Source organism: Pseudophryne corroboree, chromosome 1 (assembly GCF_028390025.1).
Source record: "Pseudophryne corroboree isolate aPseCor3 chromosome 1, aPseCor3.hap2, whole genome shotgun sequence".
NCBI classification, from domain to species: Eukaryota; Metazoa; Chordata; class Amphibia; order Anura; family Myobatrachidae; genus Pseudophryne; species Pseudophryne corroboree.
The window spans coordinates 982,529,327-982,546,298 of record NC_086444.1 but is presented as its reverse complement, the minus strand read 5'-3'; the positions used below and the strand labels follow the sequence as shown (position 1 = coordinate 982,546,298).

Sequence of the window (16,972 nt, the reverse complement as noted above, 5' to 3'; positions counted from 1 at the left end):
GTCCAATTGGGGTAAGCCATTCTGCGATGATCTTCCTCAGTTTCCGTAAGAGGTTGTCAGCTGTGTGCCTCTTCTGGAAAGAGGTGATACAAAGCGTAGCCTGCCTAGGAATGAGTTGGCGTTTGTGAGATGCTGCTACTGGTGCTGCCGCTGCTGTTCTTGCTGCGGGAGGCAATACATCTACCCAGTGGGCTGTCACAGTCATATAGTCCTGAGTCTGCCCTGCTCCACTTGTCCACATGTCCGTGGTTAAGTGGACATTGGGTACAACTGCATTTTTTAGGACACTGGTGACTCTTTTTCTGAGGTCTGTGTATATTTTCGGTATCGCCTGCCTAGAGAAATGGAACCTAGATGGTATTTGGTACCGGGGACACAGTACCTCAATCAAGTCTCTAGTTGCCTCTGAATTAACGGTGGATACCGGAACCACGTTTCTCACCGCCCAGGCTGCCAAGGCCTGAGTTATCTGCATTGCAGCAGGATGACTGCTGTGATATTTCATCTTCCTCGCAAAGGACTGTTAGACAGTCAATTGCTTACTGGAAGTAGTACAAGTGGTCTTCCGACTTCCCCTCTGGGATGACGATCGACTCCCAGCAGCAACAACAGCAGCGCCAGCAGCAGTAGGCGTTACACTCAAGGATGCATCGGAGGAATCCCAGGCAGGAGAGGACTCGTCAGACTTGACATTGACATGGCCTGCAGGACTATTGGCTTTCCTGGGTAAGGAGGAAATTGACACCGAGGGAGTTGGTGGTGTGGTTTGCAGGAGCTTGGTTACAAGAGAAAGGGATTTAGTTGTCAGTGGACTCCTTCCGCTGTCACCCAAAGTTTTTGAACTTGTCACTGACTTCTGATGAATGCGGTCCAGGTGACGTATAAGGGAGGATGTTCCTAGGTGTTTAACGTCCTTACCCCTACTTATTACAGCTTGACAAAGGCAACACACGGCTTGACACCTGTTGTCCGCATTTGTGTTGAAATAATTCCACACCGAAGAGCTGATTTTTTTTGTATTTTGACCAGGCATGTCAATGGCCATATTTGTCCCACTGACAACAGGTGTCTCCCCGGGTGCCTGACTTAAACAAACCACCTCACCATCAGAATCCTCCTTGTCAATTTCCTCACCAGCGTCGGCAACACCCATATCCTCATCCTGGTGTACTTCAACAGTGACATCTTCAATTTGACTATCAGGAACTGGACTGCGGGTGCTCCTTCCAGCACTTGCAGGGGGCGTGCAAATGGTGGAAAGCGCAAGCTCTTCCCGTCCAGTGTTGGGAAGGTCAGGCATCGCTACCGACACAATTGGACTCTCCTTGGGGATTTGTGATTTAGAAGAACGTACAGTTCTTTGCTGTGCTTTTGCCAGCTTAAGTCTTTTCATTTTTCTAGCGAGAGGATGAGTGCTTCCATCCTCATGTGAATCTGAACCACTAGCCATGAACATAGGCCAGGGCCTCAGCCGTTCCTTGCCACTCCGTGTCGTAAATGGCATATTGCCAAGTTTACGCTTCTCATCAGACGCTTTCAATTTTGATTTTTGGGTCATTTTACTGAACTTTTGTTTTTTGGATTTTACATGCTCTATACTATGACATTGGGCATCGGCCTTGGCAGACGACGTTGATGGCATTTCATCGTCTCGGCCATGACTAGTGGCAGCAGCTTCAGCACGAGGTGGAAGTGGATCTTGATCTTTCCCTATTTTAACCTCCACATTTTTGTTCTCCATTTTTTAATGTGTGGAATTATATGCCAGTATCAATAGCAATGGCCTACTACTATATATACTGCGCACAACTGAAATGCACCACAGGTATGGATGGATAGTATACTTGACGACACAGAGGTAGGTACAGCAGTGGCCTACTGTACCGTACTGCTATATATTATATACTGGTGGTCAGCAAACTGTGCAAAACTGAAATGCACCACAGGTATGGATGGATAGTATACTTGACGACACAGAGGTAGGTACAGCAGTGGCCTACTGTACCGTACTGCTATATATTATATACTGGTGGTCAGCAAACTGTGCAAAAATGAAATGCACCACAGGTATGGATGGATAGTATACTTGACGACACAGAGGTAGGTACAGCAGTGGCCTACTGTACCGTAATGCTATATATTATATACTGGTGGTCAGCAAACTGTGCAAAACTGAAATGCACCACAGGTATGGATGGATAGTATACTTGATGACACAGAGGTAGGTACAGCAGTGGCCTACTGTACCGTAATGCTATATATTATATACTGGTGGTCAGCAAACTGTGCAAAACTGAAATGCACCACAGGTATGGATGGATAGTATACTTGACGACACAGAGGTAGGTACAGCAGTGGCCTACTGTACCGTACTGCTATAAATTATATACTGGTGGTCAGCAAACTGTGCAAAAATGAAATGCACCACAGGTATGGATGGATAGTATACTTGACGACACAGAGGTAGGTACAGCCGTGGCCTACTGTACCGTACTGCTATATATTATATACTGGTGGTCAGCAAACTGTGCAAAAATGAAATGCACCACAGGTATGGATGGATAGTATACTTGACGACACAGAGGTAAGTACAGCAGTGGCCTACTGTACCGTACTGCTATATATTATATACTGGTGGTCAGCAAACTGTGCAAAACTGAAATGCACCACAGGTATGGATGGATAGTATACTTGACGACACAGAGGTAGGTACAGCAGTGGACTACTGTACCGTACTGCTATATATTATATACTGGTGGTCAGCAAACTGTGCAAAAATGAAATGCACCACAGGTATGGATGGATAGTATACTTGACGACACAGAGGTAGGTACAGCAGTGGCCTACTGTACAGTAATGCTATATATTATATACTGGTGGTCAGCAAACTGTGCAAAACTGAAATGCACCACAGGTATGGATGGATAGTATACTTGACGACACAGAGGTAGGTACAGCAGTGGCCTTCTGTACCGTACTCCTATATATTATATACTGGTGGTCAGCAAAATTATGCACTGTACTGCTACTGTATATACTGTCTACAATGCAGCACAGATATGGAGTGTTTTTCAGGCAGACAACGTATACTGGTGGTCACTGGTCAGCAAAACTCTGCACTGTACTACTCCTCCTATATAATATTATACTGGTGGTCCCCAGTCCCCACAATAAAGCAGCACACTGAGCACAGATATGGAGTGTTTTTCAGGCAGACAACGTATACTGGTGGTCACTGGTCAGCAAAACTCTGCACTGTACTACTCTTCCTATATTATATTATACTGGTGGTCCCCAGTCCCCACAATAAAGCAGTGTGAGCACAGATATATGCAGCACACTGAGCACAGATATGGAGTGATTTTCAGGCAGACAATGTATACTGGTGGTCACTGTCAGCAAAACTCTGCACTGTACTCCTCCTATATAATACAGCTGCTCCCCAGTCCCCACAATTAAGCAGTGTGATCACAGATATATGCAGCACACTGAGCACAGATAAGGAGCGTTTTTTTCAGGCAGAGAACGGATAAAACTGGTGGTCACTGATCAGCAAAACTCTGCACTGTACTCCTCCTATATTATACAGCTGCTCCCCAGTCCTCCCCACAATTAAGCAATAAAGCACAATCAATCGAGTTCAACAATAAACGGAGAGGACGCCAGCCACGTCCTCTCCCTAACATTTCCAATGCACGAGTGAAAATGGCGGCGACGCGCGGCTGCTTATATAGAATCCGAATCTCGCGAGAATCCGACAGCGGGATGATGACGTTCGGGTGCGCTCGGTTTAACCGAGCCATACGGGAGAATCCGAGTATGCCTCGGACCCGTGTAAAATGGGTGAAGTTCGGGGGGTTCGGTTTCCGAGGAACCGAACCCGCTCATCACTAGTTAAAGGGTATTATTGTGGAGAAGTTGCTCTTGCTACACTTGTGATTCTGAGGAACTTTCTCTCATTGAAACAAGTCACTTACTGTCATTAGTATTGTGCAGTTTGGCATTTTAATACCTTCTAGGGTGTCTTTACCTTTATCATGTAAATATGACAGCATGCTATGATCATTTGTCTTACAGATCACTCTCTGCTGACTGCCTTAATGCATGATAGTACAAATTGTAAATGTTACATGTACAACGACATGCATTAAGATTCAGTCATTTAGCTGCAATAGCAACATTTTCGAGATAACTTTTTTATAGACAGAACTATGTTCATGCATTGTGTATTTCAGTCATAAAATCTAAATGATTTCTTACATTAGCTCAGAAGATTAAAAGTGTAAGCGCTGGCAAAGAGAAGCCGAATGGGTCTTGGGAAAAAGATTACTATTGTTAATTAAGAGCTTGCTGCGTTCTGTGCGTGCCTCTAATCCATATCTTGGCATGGCCTGTGTTACTGCCAGTGCCTAGTGTAATACAGATGGCCCTGTTGCCGAGGGATGCTTCAGTCTAACGGAGCACTGACTGAGATAGAGAAGCTCTGTACATAAAAATCAAATCATCATAAATCCTATAAACCACGCACCCATATAAAGCAACCGAACAAGCAGTGCGGAATATTAAAGAGGAGGCCAGCTATTGCACTTATGTGGCACCAAAATCTTTATGCTGAGCTGGAACTACAGTATTTTGTTAATTATATTATCCTAGAGACATTCCATAGTCAACCATGTGTTTTCATGCAACTTTGGGGTATATTTACTTAAGTGCGGGTTTATAGAAGTGGAGATGTTGCCCATAGCAACTGATCAGATTCTACTTATTATTTATCTAGCCCTTTTTTAAAGATAATCACTACAAAATGATTGGTTGCTATGGGCAACATCTCCACTTCTATAAACCCGCACTTCGGTAAATATACCTCTAGATGTCACTGTTGGTTTCTGTTTTTTTTTATATATTTTTGTTTTTAATTCAGCTTAATTTCAAGTAACTCAGGGAAAAAACAGCACCTCCACCAATAAAACCATAAAATTGACAACTTTTTGTGCAAACTGCTATCAATAGATGTATTTACATTTTTACACATAATTTTTTTTTTTTTTTAATAATATACTGTATATACAGCATATATACATACTGTAGATAGATAGATAGATAGATAGATAGATAGATAGATAATAAATTGAAAATACTGTGTTCTGTATTGGTTTCTTAGCTCTGTGTGGTGTCCTTGGCATTGTTTCGGACTCTCATTGGCTTGCATTGTGAAGATGTGATGTTACAACTTATTTTGAGGTATGGTCTTTTCTGATGTTTTATCTATTCTAATGAAATGCTTGTTATGTATGATCGGTGTATGCTATGTATATTGCCTTATCTATAAGGATGCTTTCATTATTCTTCTGTTAACTATAGTAGTCAGCATTACCAGGTATGTTGTAATAGTATAATGGCTTATAGACAACCTTTTGGGCGTGTCTAGCACCGCCCAGGGACATGTCTAGCACTATTTCGCATTCCCTCAGTAAAATCACATGGCTTAATCTAATTTCTCCCTAGTTCCTAATATTAAAGTAAATATAATGCACCCCAGAGAAATAAAATAAAACATAATGGTGCGACCACCTGCTAGTACTGACTGTCCGCTACGGCATAACCCTGAGTCCTAGCTGCCGCTGCACCCTATGGCTGCTTACACTTCCCCAACCTATCCCTGACTCGGAACTAGAGTGAGGTGGGCCTAGGTGCTGCAATTACCTCTCTGCCCCTACGTCCCTGCTGCCTCTCTATCTGTCCCTACGTCCCTGCTGTCTCTGTCTGCCCTTAAATCCCTGCTGCCTATCTATGTCTTTATGTCTTTGCTGGCACTCTCTCTCTGCCTCCACTCTCTCTGTCTCTATGTCCCTGTTGCCATTCTCTCTCTGGAGATCTGAGTTGGGGGGCCCCTTAAAAATATGGCTATGGGACCCACAAAGTTATAATCACGACCCTGCCTCTGTATAAATATGGGGCTGATTCAGAGGTGGACGCTAATGGCACCTCTGCAGGATTATGAAAAAGCTTCATGAGGTGTATTAAGTAAAAAAGTAACCTTGGATTCTGTGATGCGCTGCTGCACCTGAAGGGGCAGCACGGGATCATCTGCGTGCACATAGGACATCTAGTAACCCTGAGGTTACTCAGGATGTTGCGGGACCAGATCTGCATGTGTGCAGTGCGGTGCCTGCTCATGTGCAGATCATTAAACATGAGAGATTTATGTAAATCTCAGAATCAGGCTCTATATGTGTAACCAAATATCTACCCCTATTAGCTAATAACACTGTTCTGTAACATGACTTTTTTCTTTTATCTTTGGCCTAATCTGAGCCATGCCAGTTCAGGAACTCCAACGGCACATCGTGTCCTATCAGCATTACAACATGGGGGTGCAAGAGAAAACCTGAGATTTGGGCACTACCATAAGTGCCCGATATGTGCTCAGCTGGGCAAGGGAGAGATGTAGCAAACCTTCTAAAGAGTTTGTTGTCCATAGCAACCAATGTGGTGTTTCAATCTTTATAGCGTTTAATGTACTTTTTATTCCTTCTGTTCCCATGTCTCTCTAGCTTGTGTCCCTATTACCCCATGTGTGTGTTCATCCATTACCCTATATATTCTGAACTATAATCTTACCCAGGTAAATACAGGTGTGCTGTGACCTGGCACATAGTGATGTCATGTTATGTTCTTGTAGGAGAATGCCAGTCTGGTATGAGGTTATTACAGGTTATCATTGCTATGCCTATTGAGTCCATCTATGATCCTCATATGGTCACACAGGAAATACATTTGAGGATCAGGTAATGTCTCTTTGAAGCTTCTCCTCCACAGGGGACAATCAGGACTTAAACCAATTTCCCTGTCATTGTCCCTTCTGTTTACTGTCCTCTGTTCCATCCTGGTCTCTGACAGACATCACAGAGCCTGACCCAGCATGTGGTCAGCAGGAGAAGGCCAGCTATGGGAGGGAGTAGGGAAATACCTGAGGTGGGGTCCCACCAATCAGGAACCTGCGTCTCCTCCCCAGGTGAGCGTGGCATGATGGGCATTTGGAAGGTTTTAAAAGAGGTTGCGCAGGTCAGCTCCTCATGTTAGTCGCAGGACTTTGGCTAAGGGGTGATTCTCTGCCAGGGTACCTTCTGGAACGCATCAACAGTGCTGTGTGGACTTATATGTACTTACTACTGCATGGACTAATCTGCTATCACTGCTGTGTGGACTCAGTGATAGTTCTGCTGTATGGACTTGTTTATCTGGAACTTCTGCACGGAATTGCTGTGGACCTAAATCCTCTACTGGGGCTTACTATCTGGACTGCTACCTGTATACTGTTTCTGGGCTATATTTACGTCTGTTTCCTGTGAATTATCTATTCCTGTGTGCTGTGAGAAATAAACCATCACTTTGGTTTCATCGGCTCTGTGTCTGAGTGATTAGAAGAACCCCGTATCTTCACATTTGGTGGCAGTGATGGGATCATTCAGACACCAAACAACGACCGCAGGAAGCGTGAAGGCCCAGCAGAGAACAGAGGAACAGGCCATATGTAATGCAAGAGGATCTGCAGTGAGGTGGTAACAAGTGAGCAGGTGTCAGTCCTGTGCAAAATAAAATGTTTCCAAGGAAAGAAAATGAACGCCTCAAGTCTCCCAGGGCAGTGGAGCTCGTGGATGGTGGTGTGTCGGTGTATCGGCAGGCTGGAAAGCCGGATCTGTTATTGAGTGCTATAAAGATGCAGTACATTTGGGAGTACTGGAATGAAGCTAGGCGGATGATCAGTGGCTGAAGAGTATCCAGCATACAGGACAAGTTGTGTTACCTGGGGGATGCATTCCTGCACTGTAAAAGTGAGGCAGCCTCATGGAATCTGCTGGGGGAGCCAGCGTTTGTAGAATTCACAGAGGAAGTGAGTGCTACAGTGACCCAAATGATGCAGAGAAGTCAATATTCTGAGGCTGAAGGGAAAGTCCAGAATCAATTATCTTCTGGGTTAGAGCCAGAGGAAATATCCAAAATGGCGCCGCTGCAACCCGGGCAGATGACTGAGGGGTCCGCCTTGCAAGTGCCTGTTACCAAGGGAGCAAAGTCATTGTCAACGGGGCCCATAACCACATTGGAAGAAATGAGCATGGAGGAGCTGATAGCAGAATGCCAGCTGCGAGGCATCCCTTTCCAATTCTGCACTCGCAGGGAAATCCTCCAGCTTAATTCCCCAGGATCAGCGGGATCCAACAAAAGCGTTCACCGATTACCGGACGTGGATCCTTCATCTCGGCCCAGGGATGAGTGTGTGGGAACAGCTGGAGTGTCTGGAGGAGTGCTTCATTGTGGCAGAGGAAGAGGCAATGGATCAGGGGCTCCTGGATACCCCAGCATGGCTAGACCAGTGTTGCAGGGTGGATGCAGAAAGGCACCGTCTGCAACAGCTTCTCCCACACCCAAGGGAAGCAGTTGCCCGGTGTACTATGCTGGGAGAGGCTAGCGCTGAAGTGAAGGCTATGCCCACAATACAGGCATCCCAGGAGGAGCTGTGCTACACCTTCCCTTTTGCTGAGGTGGAAGATGTAGACCTAGTAACCAGCTGCCAGGGAATCAATGAAGACTGTGCCCAAGAGATCACCATGGATGGGGGAGTATTGTTCCACTCCCCGACTACAAACATACCAGTCACGGATGGCCTTTTGCTCCAGGATGCCCAGCTTATTCAGCTGGGGGAGTCTCATCGCGATGGATTGGCAACGGCAGCCCCATTCATTTCACTCAGGAAGGCTGATGAGAAAATGCCCTGTGTATCTCCTGCTACCCTAACTCCACAAGAAGATTATGAAGGATTATTCCATTTTAACGATTTGGAGAATGAGGAGCTGCGATGTGAATACTGGTACGTACCCTGTGATTCAAAAGTGACATTGGTAGCAGAGACTGTTAACATAATATCAGAGCAGGAACCAGAAAAGGATGTGTTGCACCACCGTAATACCTGTGAAAGTGTTGTGGACTATAACTATGTGCCGAGGGATGTGCCTGCCTTAAGCCAGGCCCAAGCAACTAAAGATCAAGTGGAGGTTGGGAGATGCCGCTTGTTACCTTGTCTCCTTTACCAGGGTGAAGGCACAGTGCAACCCGCTCCCCTTCCATCTGCAGAGCAAGAGCAAGTTGTGGAGATAATTGTGGAAGCTTCAGTTGTTAAAACCCTGACTGGTACCCCACCAGCTACCAAGCGCACAGGACTGGCGGGGGAGGAGGTTATCCAGGAGGAGGTGTGCGCAGAAGGAGCTGCAGGTGAGATACTGGCTTTTGAGGGGGGAGCGCTGGCACAGGACCAGCCTGTGCTGGTGACTCCCCTGCAGCCACCAGCTGAATTGTTTCTGATGAAGGGTCCATCCTCAGCACTAGGTATTGAGACCACGTGCTGTACGGAAATTTGCCAGCCCCCTAGTTGGGGTTTGAGGAAGGAAGGACTGGACAGAGTTGCGGAAGTGCCGGGGGCAGAACCCCAACATTGGCCTGCCTTTAGGCAACTGTTCCTTGTGCAAGGGGGGGAGGTGGAAGGTACTCCCTGCCCCGTTGTGCCAGAGGCACAGGTATTAGTACACCCAATAGGTGGGCCGGGTGTAAAAGTTTGCAATGTTGTGGAGTGGGGATACCCAACATCTGAATTGCTAAATCCCCTGCTGGTGAAAATGAATGTGTCATATTGTAATTGTCACGATCCGGGTATCTGGACGCCATTTCTTACCCATCAGATGCCTCCTAAGGTTGGCTCAGCGCTCCAGGACCGGATCCCATCTGTTATCCTGATGTGTACATTCCTGTATCCTCTCCTGTCACTCTGGGACGCTGTCACAGTAAACGCCATATTACACCTGGCATGGCGTCTCCCGCGGCCTCCGCCGCCGTCCCTGAACTTCTGCATGCAGAGTGTCTGAGTGGCGATTACGTCAGCCGCGGCCTCCGCTGTGTCCGCGTGGTTGGATGTGCATCTGTCAGCCTGGCGCCTCCTGTCTCCGGTGGCCGGCGCCGCCATTACTGTTTTCATTACCACATGGATTACAAACCAAACTTCCCTCCAAGTGTCTGCATGGGCGCAGCCATCTTGGATTCTGTCAGCTGATCATTTCCACCAATCTGTTCTCAGTATTGATAATCTGCATAATTGCCTAGCCAATCCCTTCCTTGCTGCAGGTATAAATACACTGTGCCTGAGCAAGGAAGGCGTCAGTGCTTTGGTTGTCAAACCTAGTTCCTGTTTGTCTCTCTCCTGTGATTGTCTTCCAGGTTCCAGCTCCTGTCTCAAGACTTCCACCATAGAGACCCGCACCAGCATTCCACCTGCGGTGTAGCCTGACTCTCCAATCCATTGTGGATTCATCTGTTTCCAGCTACAACATTACCTGCTTCCAGCTCAGCTTCCAGCAGAGTACAGCTTTCCTTAAAGGGCCGGTGTCCTTTCTACACTTTACCACTCTCCACCGGTATTATTATTTCTCCGCTCTCAAGTTCTACATTTCAGTTCATATTTCATCGCTCCCAAGTTCATTTATTATTTAACTGGTTCCAGTCAGTATCCACTCCGTGCTAACAACAGTCTGGTTCCAGCCAGTATCCACAGCAGCTGTTTTATCTTCAGCAACCCAGCTTTTCCTGGAACACCAGCTGGCACAATCCTGGGTTATCTCCATTGCTACAGTCGGGCCTGGTAAGGACTTTCCATCTAGAAGATCATAAGAACTATCTCACACTACCAGTGCCCTGTGGCTCCTGCCATCCTGTAGTACCCAGGAACTGTATTTATTCTTTGCTGACTTTTACGTTTTCTTTTACTGCTGCTGTGTTGCGGAGTTGTCATAATAAACATCATTGACTTTTATCCAAGTTGTCGTGGTCACGCCTTCGGGCAGTTATTATTCATGTTACTTACATGTCCAGGGGTCTGATACAACCTCCCAGGTTCCGGTACATCTCAGCCCCTACAACTGAGGCTGCCTCCCGTCAGCTCAGGCCCTCAGTTGTGACAGTAAGCACTGACCTAATGAATCCAGCCGGAGACCAGGATCAAGCGGCCAGGCCTATGCAAGAACTGGCAGCCCGACTAGAACATCAGGAGGCTGCACAGGGCCACATCATCCGCTGTCTCCAGGATCTCTCTACTCGGCTGGATGGGATTCAGACAACTCTCCGTGGATCAGGCGCGTCTGGTGCGTCAACCACAGTGACTCTAGCTATAACCCCACCCACCTTACCCATTTCTGCTCCACGTCTTCATCTTCCAACGCCAGCAAAATTTGACGGATCTCCAAGATTCTGCAGGGGATTTCTCAACCAGTGTGAGATTCAGTTTGAGCTACAACCTGGCAATTTTCCCAGTGACCGTACAAAAATTGCCTACATTATTTCTCTTCTCAGTGGCTCAGCCCTTGATTGGGCATCACCGTTATGGGAGAGGTCCGACACCCTGCTATCTTCCTACACTGCCTTCGTGTCAACATTCAGGCGCATCTTCGACGAGCCAGGCCGGGTAACCTCAGCTTCATCCGAGATTCTCCGTTTACGCCAGGGGTCACGTACTGTAGGACAATATCTGATACAGTTCCAGATCCTGGCATCCGAACTGGCATGGAACGACGAGGCCCTGTATGCTGCATTCTGGCATGGCTTATCTGAGCGTATTAAAGATGAGTTAGCTACCAGAGACTTACCTTCTAAGTTAGATGAGCTAATCTCACTCTGCACGAAAGTTGATTTACGTTTCAGAGAGAGAGCAACTGAGCGTGGAAGATCATCTGCTCCAAAATCTTCTGCTCCTCCTCCTCGTCAACTGTCACCATCTAAAGATGAGCCCATGCAACTTGGCCGTTCCCGTTTAACTCCTGCTGAGCGCCGAAGACGTCTCTCCGAGTTTCTCTGTCTCTATTGTGCAGCTCCGTCTCACACCATTAATGCCTGTCCCAAACGTCCGGGAAACTCCAAATCCTAGCTCGCCAAGGAGAGGTCCGGCTAGGAGTAATGATCTCCTCTCCATCTCCTCAAGATTGTAATCTCCCAGTCTCGCTTCAAGTTGCTCAACGTTATCGGAACGTCATTGCCCTCCTTGATTCCGGAGCAGCTGGGAACTTTATTACCGAAGCCTATGTTAAACGGTGGTCCCTACCCACCGAGAGACTTTCTTCGTCCATTTCTTTAACTGCCGTGGATGGCAGCAAAATTTTTGATGCAGTTATTTCTTTAAGGACTCTACCAGTTCGTCTGAGAGTGGGAGTTCTTCATTCCGAACTTATTTCTTTTTTAGTGATTCCAAGAGCCACACATCCTGTGGTCCTGGGCCTTCCATGGCTCCGTCTTCACAATCCTACAATTGATTGGACGACTACGCAAATCCTGGCATGGGGTTCCTCCTGTGCTGAGACATGTTTGTTTAAAGTATTGCCTGTCTGTTCTTCCTCCCCCAGGTCGTCTGATGTTCCACCTCCTCCATATCAAGATTTCACGGATGTGTTCAGTAAAGCTTCTGCTGATATCCTTCCTCCTCATAGAGAATGGGACTGTCCGATTGATCTCGTTCCAGGGAAGGTTCCACCTCGAGGCCGAACTTATCAGTTGTCTCTGCCTGAGACGCATTCTATGGAGGAATATATTAAAGAGAACCTAGCAAAGGGGTTCATTCGACCTTCTTCTTCTCCAGCCGGCGCAGGCTTCTTTTTTGTAAAAAAGAAAGATGGTGGTCTGCGGCCGTGCATCGACTACAGAGGTTTGAACGACATTACCATCAAGAACCGTTATCCTTTACCCCTGATTACTGAGCTCTTTGACAGAGTTAGCGGAGCTACCATCTTTACAAAGCTGGACTTGCGAGGTGCATACAATCTCATCCGGATCCGTGAGGGTGACGAGTGGAAGACCGCCTTTAACACCCGTGACGGACATTATGAGTACCTCGTCATGCCCTTCGGATTGAGCAATGCTCCAGCTGTCTTCCAGCATTTTGTCAATGAGATCTTCAGAGACATTCTATACCGTCATGTCGTGGTCTATCTAGACGATATCCTCATTTTTGCCAACGATTTAGAGGAACGTCGTTTTTGGGTTAAAGAGGTTCTGTCCCGTCTCCGTGTCAATCATCTCTATTGCAAATTAGAAAAATGCGTCTTTGAAGTCAAGTCCATTCCGTTTCTAGGGTACATTGTGTCCGGTTCCGGACTAGAGATGGATCCTGAGAAACTACAAGCAATCCAAAATTGGCCGGTACCCTTAACCCTCAAAGGGGTCCAGAGGTTCTTAGGGTTCGCCAACTATTACCGAAAGTTTATACGAGACTTTTCCACCATTGTGGCGCCTATTACTGCTTTCACTAAGAAGGGTGCTAACCCGTCCAAGTGGTCTGAAGAAGCCATGCAAGCATTTCATCTTTTAAAACAAAGGTTCATCTCTGCGCCTGTTCTGAAACAGCCTGACATCGACTCTCCTTTCATCTTAGAGGTGGATGCCTCCTCCGTTGGAGTAGGAGCGGTGTTATCTCAGAGGGCTAAAGATGGCCATTTACACCCTTGCAGTTTCTTCTCCCGGAAGTTCTCCCCAGCTGAGCGCAACTATGCCATTGGCGACCAGGAGTTGCTAGCCATCAAGCTCGCTCTAGAAGAGTGGAGGTATCTGTTGGAGGGAGCTTCTCATTCAATCACCATACTTACAGACCACAAGAACCTTTTATACCTGAAGGGCGCACAATGTCTCAACCCTCGTCAGGCCAGATGGGCACTTTTCTTTTCCAGGTTCGACTTTAAACTCCAGTTCTGTCCGGGCTCTCAGAATCGCAAGGCCGATGCCCTTTCCCGCTCATGGGAGCAAGAAAATGAGTCAGAGTCTTCAGACAAGCATCCTATTATAAATCCGTTGGCATTCTCCACGGTAGGGATGGACTCTACGCCCCCATCAGGGAAAAGTTTTGTGAAGCCGATGCTAAGGAAGAAGCTCATGCATTGGGCCCATGCTTCCCGTTTTGCCGGACATACAGGTATCCAAAAAACCCTGGAGTTTATCTCTAGGTCCTATTGGTGGCCAACTCTGAAAAAGGACGTCTTGGAGTTTATTGCATCTTGCCCAAAGTGTGCCCAACATAAAGTATCCCGCCAGTCGCCTGCGGGGCAACTGGTTCCACTATCCGTTCCCCGTCGACCATGGACCCACTTGTCGATGGATTTCATTACAGACTTACCCATGTGTAACAAGTTCAATACCATCTGGGTGGTAGTTGACCGGTTCACCAAGATGGCACACTTCATTCCTCTCACCGGTCTTCCGTCAGCTTCCAAGTTGGCTCAAGTATTCATACAAGAGATCTTCCGACTCCACAGTCTTCCTGAAGAAATTATCTCAGATCGAGGAGTTCAATTCACAGCCAAATTCTGGCGAAGTTTATGTCAAGTCCTCCAAGTCAAGCTAAAGTTTTCCACGGCTTACCATCCTCAGACCAATGGTCAAACCGAGAGGGTGAATCAGGACTTGGAGGCCTTCCTCCGCATCTATGTGTCCTCCTCTCAAGATGACTGGGTTCAATTACTTCCCTGGGCCGAGTTCTGTCATAACAACCAGTATCATTCTTCATCTGCTTCAACACCATTCTTCACTAACTTTGGATTCCACCCTAAAGTCCCTGAGTTCCAACCGCTTCCAGCAACTTCTGTTCCCGCAGTGGATATCACCTTGCATCAGTTTGCCAATATCTGGAAGAGCGTACGATCAGCTCTGCTCAAGGCATCGTTCAGGTACAAGAAGTTTGCGGATAAGAAGCGTCGAGCAGTTCCTGCTCTCAAGGTGGGTGATCGGGTATGGTTATCCACGAAGAATTTGAGGTTAAGAGTTCCCAGTATGAAGTTTGCACCTCGCTATATCGGTCCTTTCAAGATTGAACAAGTCATCAATCCTGTTGCTTACAGACTCCAGTTGCCTCCCTTCTTAAAAATACCCAGGACATTCCATGTTTCCCTGTTGAAACCGCTGATCTTGAATCGGTTTCATTCCTCACTTCCTCCAACTCCGAAAGTCCAAACTCAACGAGGCGTTGAGTATGAAGTGGCCAAGATCCTGGACTCACGTCACCGTTACGGTCAACTACAATATCTTATTGACTGGAAGGGTTATGGTCCTGAGGAACGTTCATGGACCAATGCTTCTGATGTCCATGCTCCTGCCTTGGTCCGGAGATTCCATTCCAAGTTTCCTCAAAAGCCAAAGAAGTGTCCTGGGGCCACTCCTAAAGGGGGGGGTGCTGTCACGATCCGGGTATCTGGACGCCATTTCTTACCCATCAGATGCCTCCTAAGGTTGGCTCAGCGCTCCAGGACCGGATCCCATCTGTTATCCTGATGTGTACATTCCTGTATCCTCTCCTGTCACTCTGGGACGCTGTCACAGTAAACGCCATATTACACCTGGCATGGCGTCTCCCGCGGCCTCCGCCGCCGTCCCTGAACTTCTGCATGCAGAGTGTCTGAGTGGCGATTACGTCAGCCGCGGCCTCCGCTGTGTCCGCGTGGTTGGATGTGCATCTGTCAGCCTGGCGCCTCCTGTCTCCGGTGGCCGGCGCCGCCATTACTGTTTTCATTACCACATGGATTACAAACCAAACTTCCCTCCAAGTGTCTGCATGGGCGCAGCCATCTTGGATTCTGTCAGCTGATCATTTCCACCAATCTGTTCTCAGTATTGATAATCTGCATAATTGCCTAGCCAATCCCTTCCTTGCTGCAGGTATAAATACACTGTGCCTGAGCAAGGAAGGCGTCAGTGCTTTGGTTGTCAAACCTAGTTCCTGTTTGTCTCTCTCCTGTGATTGTCTTCCAGGTTCCAGCTCCTGTCTCAAGACTTCCACCATAGAGACCCGCACCAGCATTCCACCTGCGGTGTAGCCTGACTCTCCAATCCATTGTGGATTCATCTGTCTTCCTTACCCCCCTCCATCATACCCTGCTATGTAGGACTCACTTCCTCCTACCTGTCTTCCTGCATGGTAACTGGAAACTGCTGCAGCTGTAGATAGAATGTTACAGGAAGAAGCATTGTGATGTCACAGGCTAGTGATGTAACAAACCTAGGTATGATGTCACGGTAACCAGCAGCAAAGCTACTAAGTTACAGCTTTCTGACATATACATTTTATACATCAGTTATAACTGGATTTACATGAATTTCTAGTTTACAAAAAAAAAAAAAATGAGACTAGTGTAGAAAATTAACTATACGACAATGTTGTACAGAGTGCCTCAATATATAGGTGAAGGTTAAACAGAAGTGAAAGGCATTTCTAGACTAAGGGGCAGATTTATTAAGCCTGGTGAAGTGATAAAGTGGATGGAGATAAAGTTCCAGCAAGTCAGCTCCTAACTGTCATTTTTTAAACCCAGCCTGTGACATGGTAGTTAGGAGCTGACTGGCTGGTGCTTTATCACCTTTCACTTCATCACTTCACCATGCTTAATAAATCTGCCCCTAAATCACAACTAATATTTTATAAGGAAATAGAGCTCTTTATCTAGCAGGCTGAATTAATAATTTTTCATTGTATGAGTGTTTATACCACATTTAGAGACTTTTTTTTACAAAGTGCCCAGTGTGGGTGAAAATAAAATTTCAACTGTTTTTCTATAATTGCGAGTGCCCTTTTTCTAGAGAGTTTATCTATCTATCTATCTATCTATCTATCTATCTATCTATCTATCTATCTATCTATCTATCTACACACCGCCCAACTGTACCTTTTTTTGCGGTTCAGCCCCATTTTTTGGGGGACTGTCCCGCTGTCCCACCTGCGGGCCACAGCGATGATTAGATGCTGTGCGCATGCGCTGTGTAACATGCCCCATTTTCTGCAACGCTGCCTGTCACCGCAGCATCGCACTCCCTGATCTGCACATGCGTATATCTGTTGTAGGTACACACCGGGTTTAGTTTTTGGCAAAGCAGTAAATTAAACCTTAAATCTCTTTTAGGG

General features: G+C 46.8%; 1 protein-coding gene across 5 annotated transcripts in view; it reads left to right on the top strand.

Moving 5' to 3' along the window:
* FHIP1A (FHF complex subunit HOOK interacting protein 1A) overlaps positions 1-16,972 on the top strand; it is a 662,899-nt gene that overhangs the window by 592,398 nt on the left and 53,529 nt on the right. For all 5 annotated transcript variants that reach the window (XM_063920560.1, XM_063920559.1, XM_063920561.1 and 2 more), the window contains one exon: positions 5,162-5,241. In XM_063920560.1, coding sequence (XP_063776630.1) covers positions 5,162-5,241 — 80 coding nt within the window. The remainder of the gene's footprint in view (positions 1-5,161; positions 5,242-16,972) is intronic.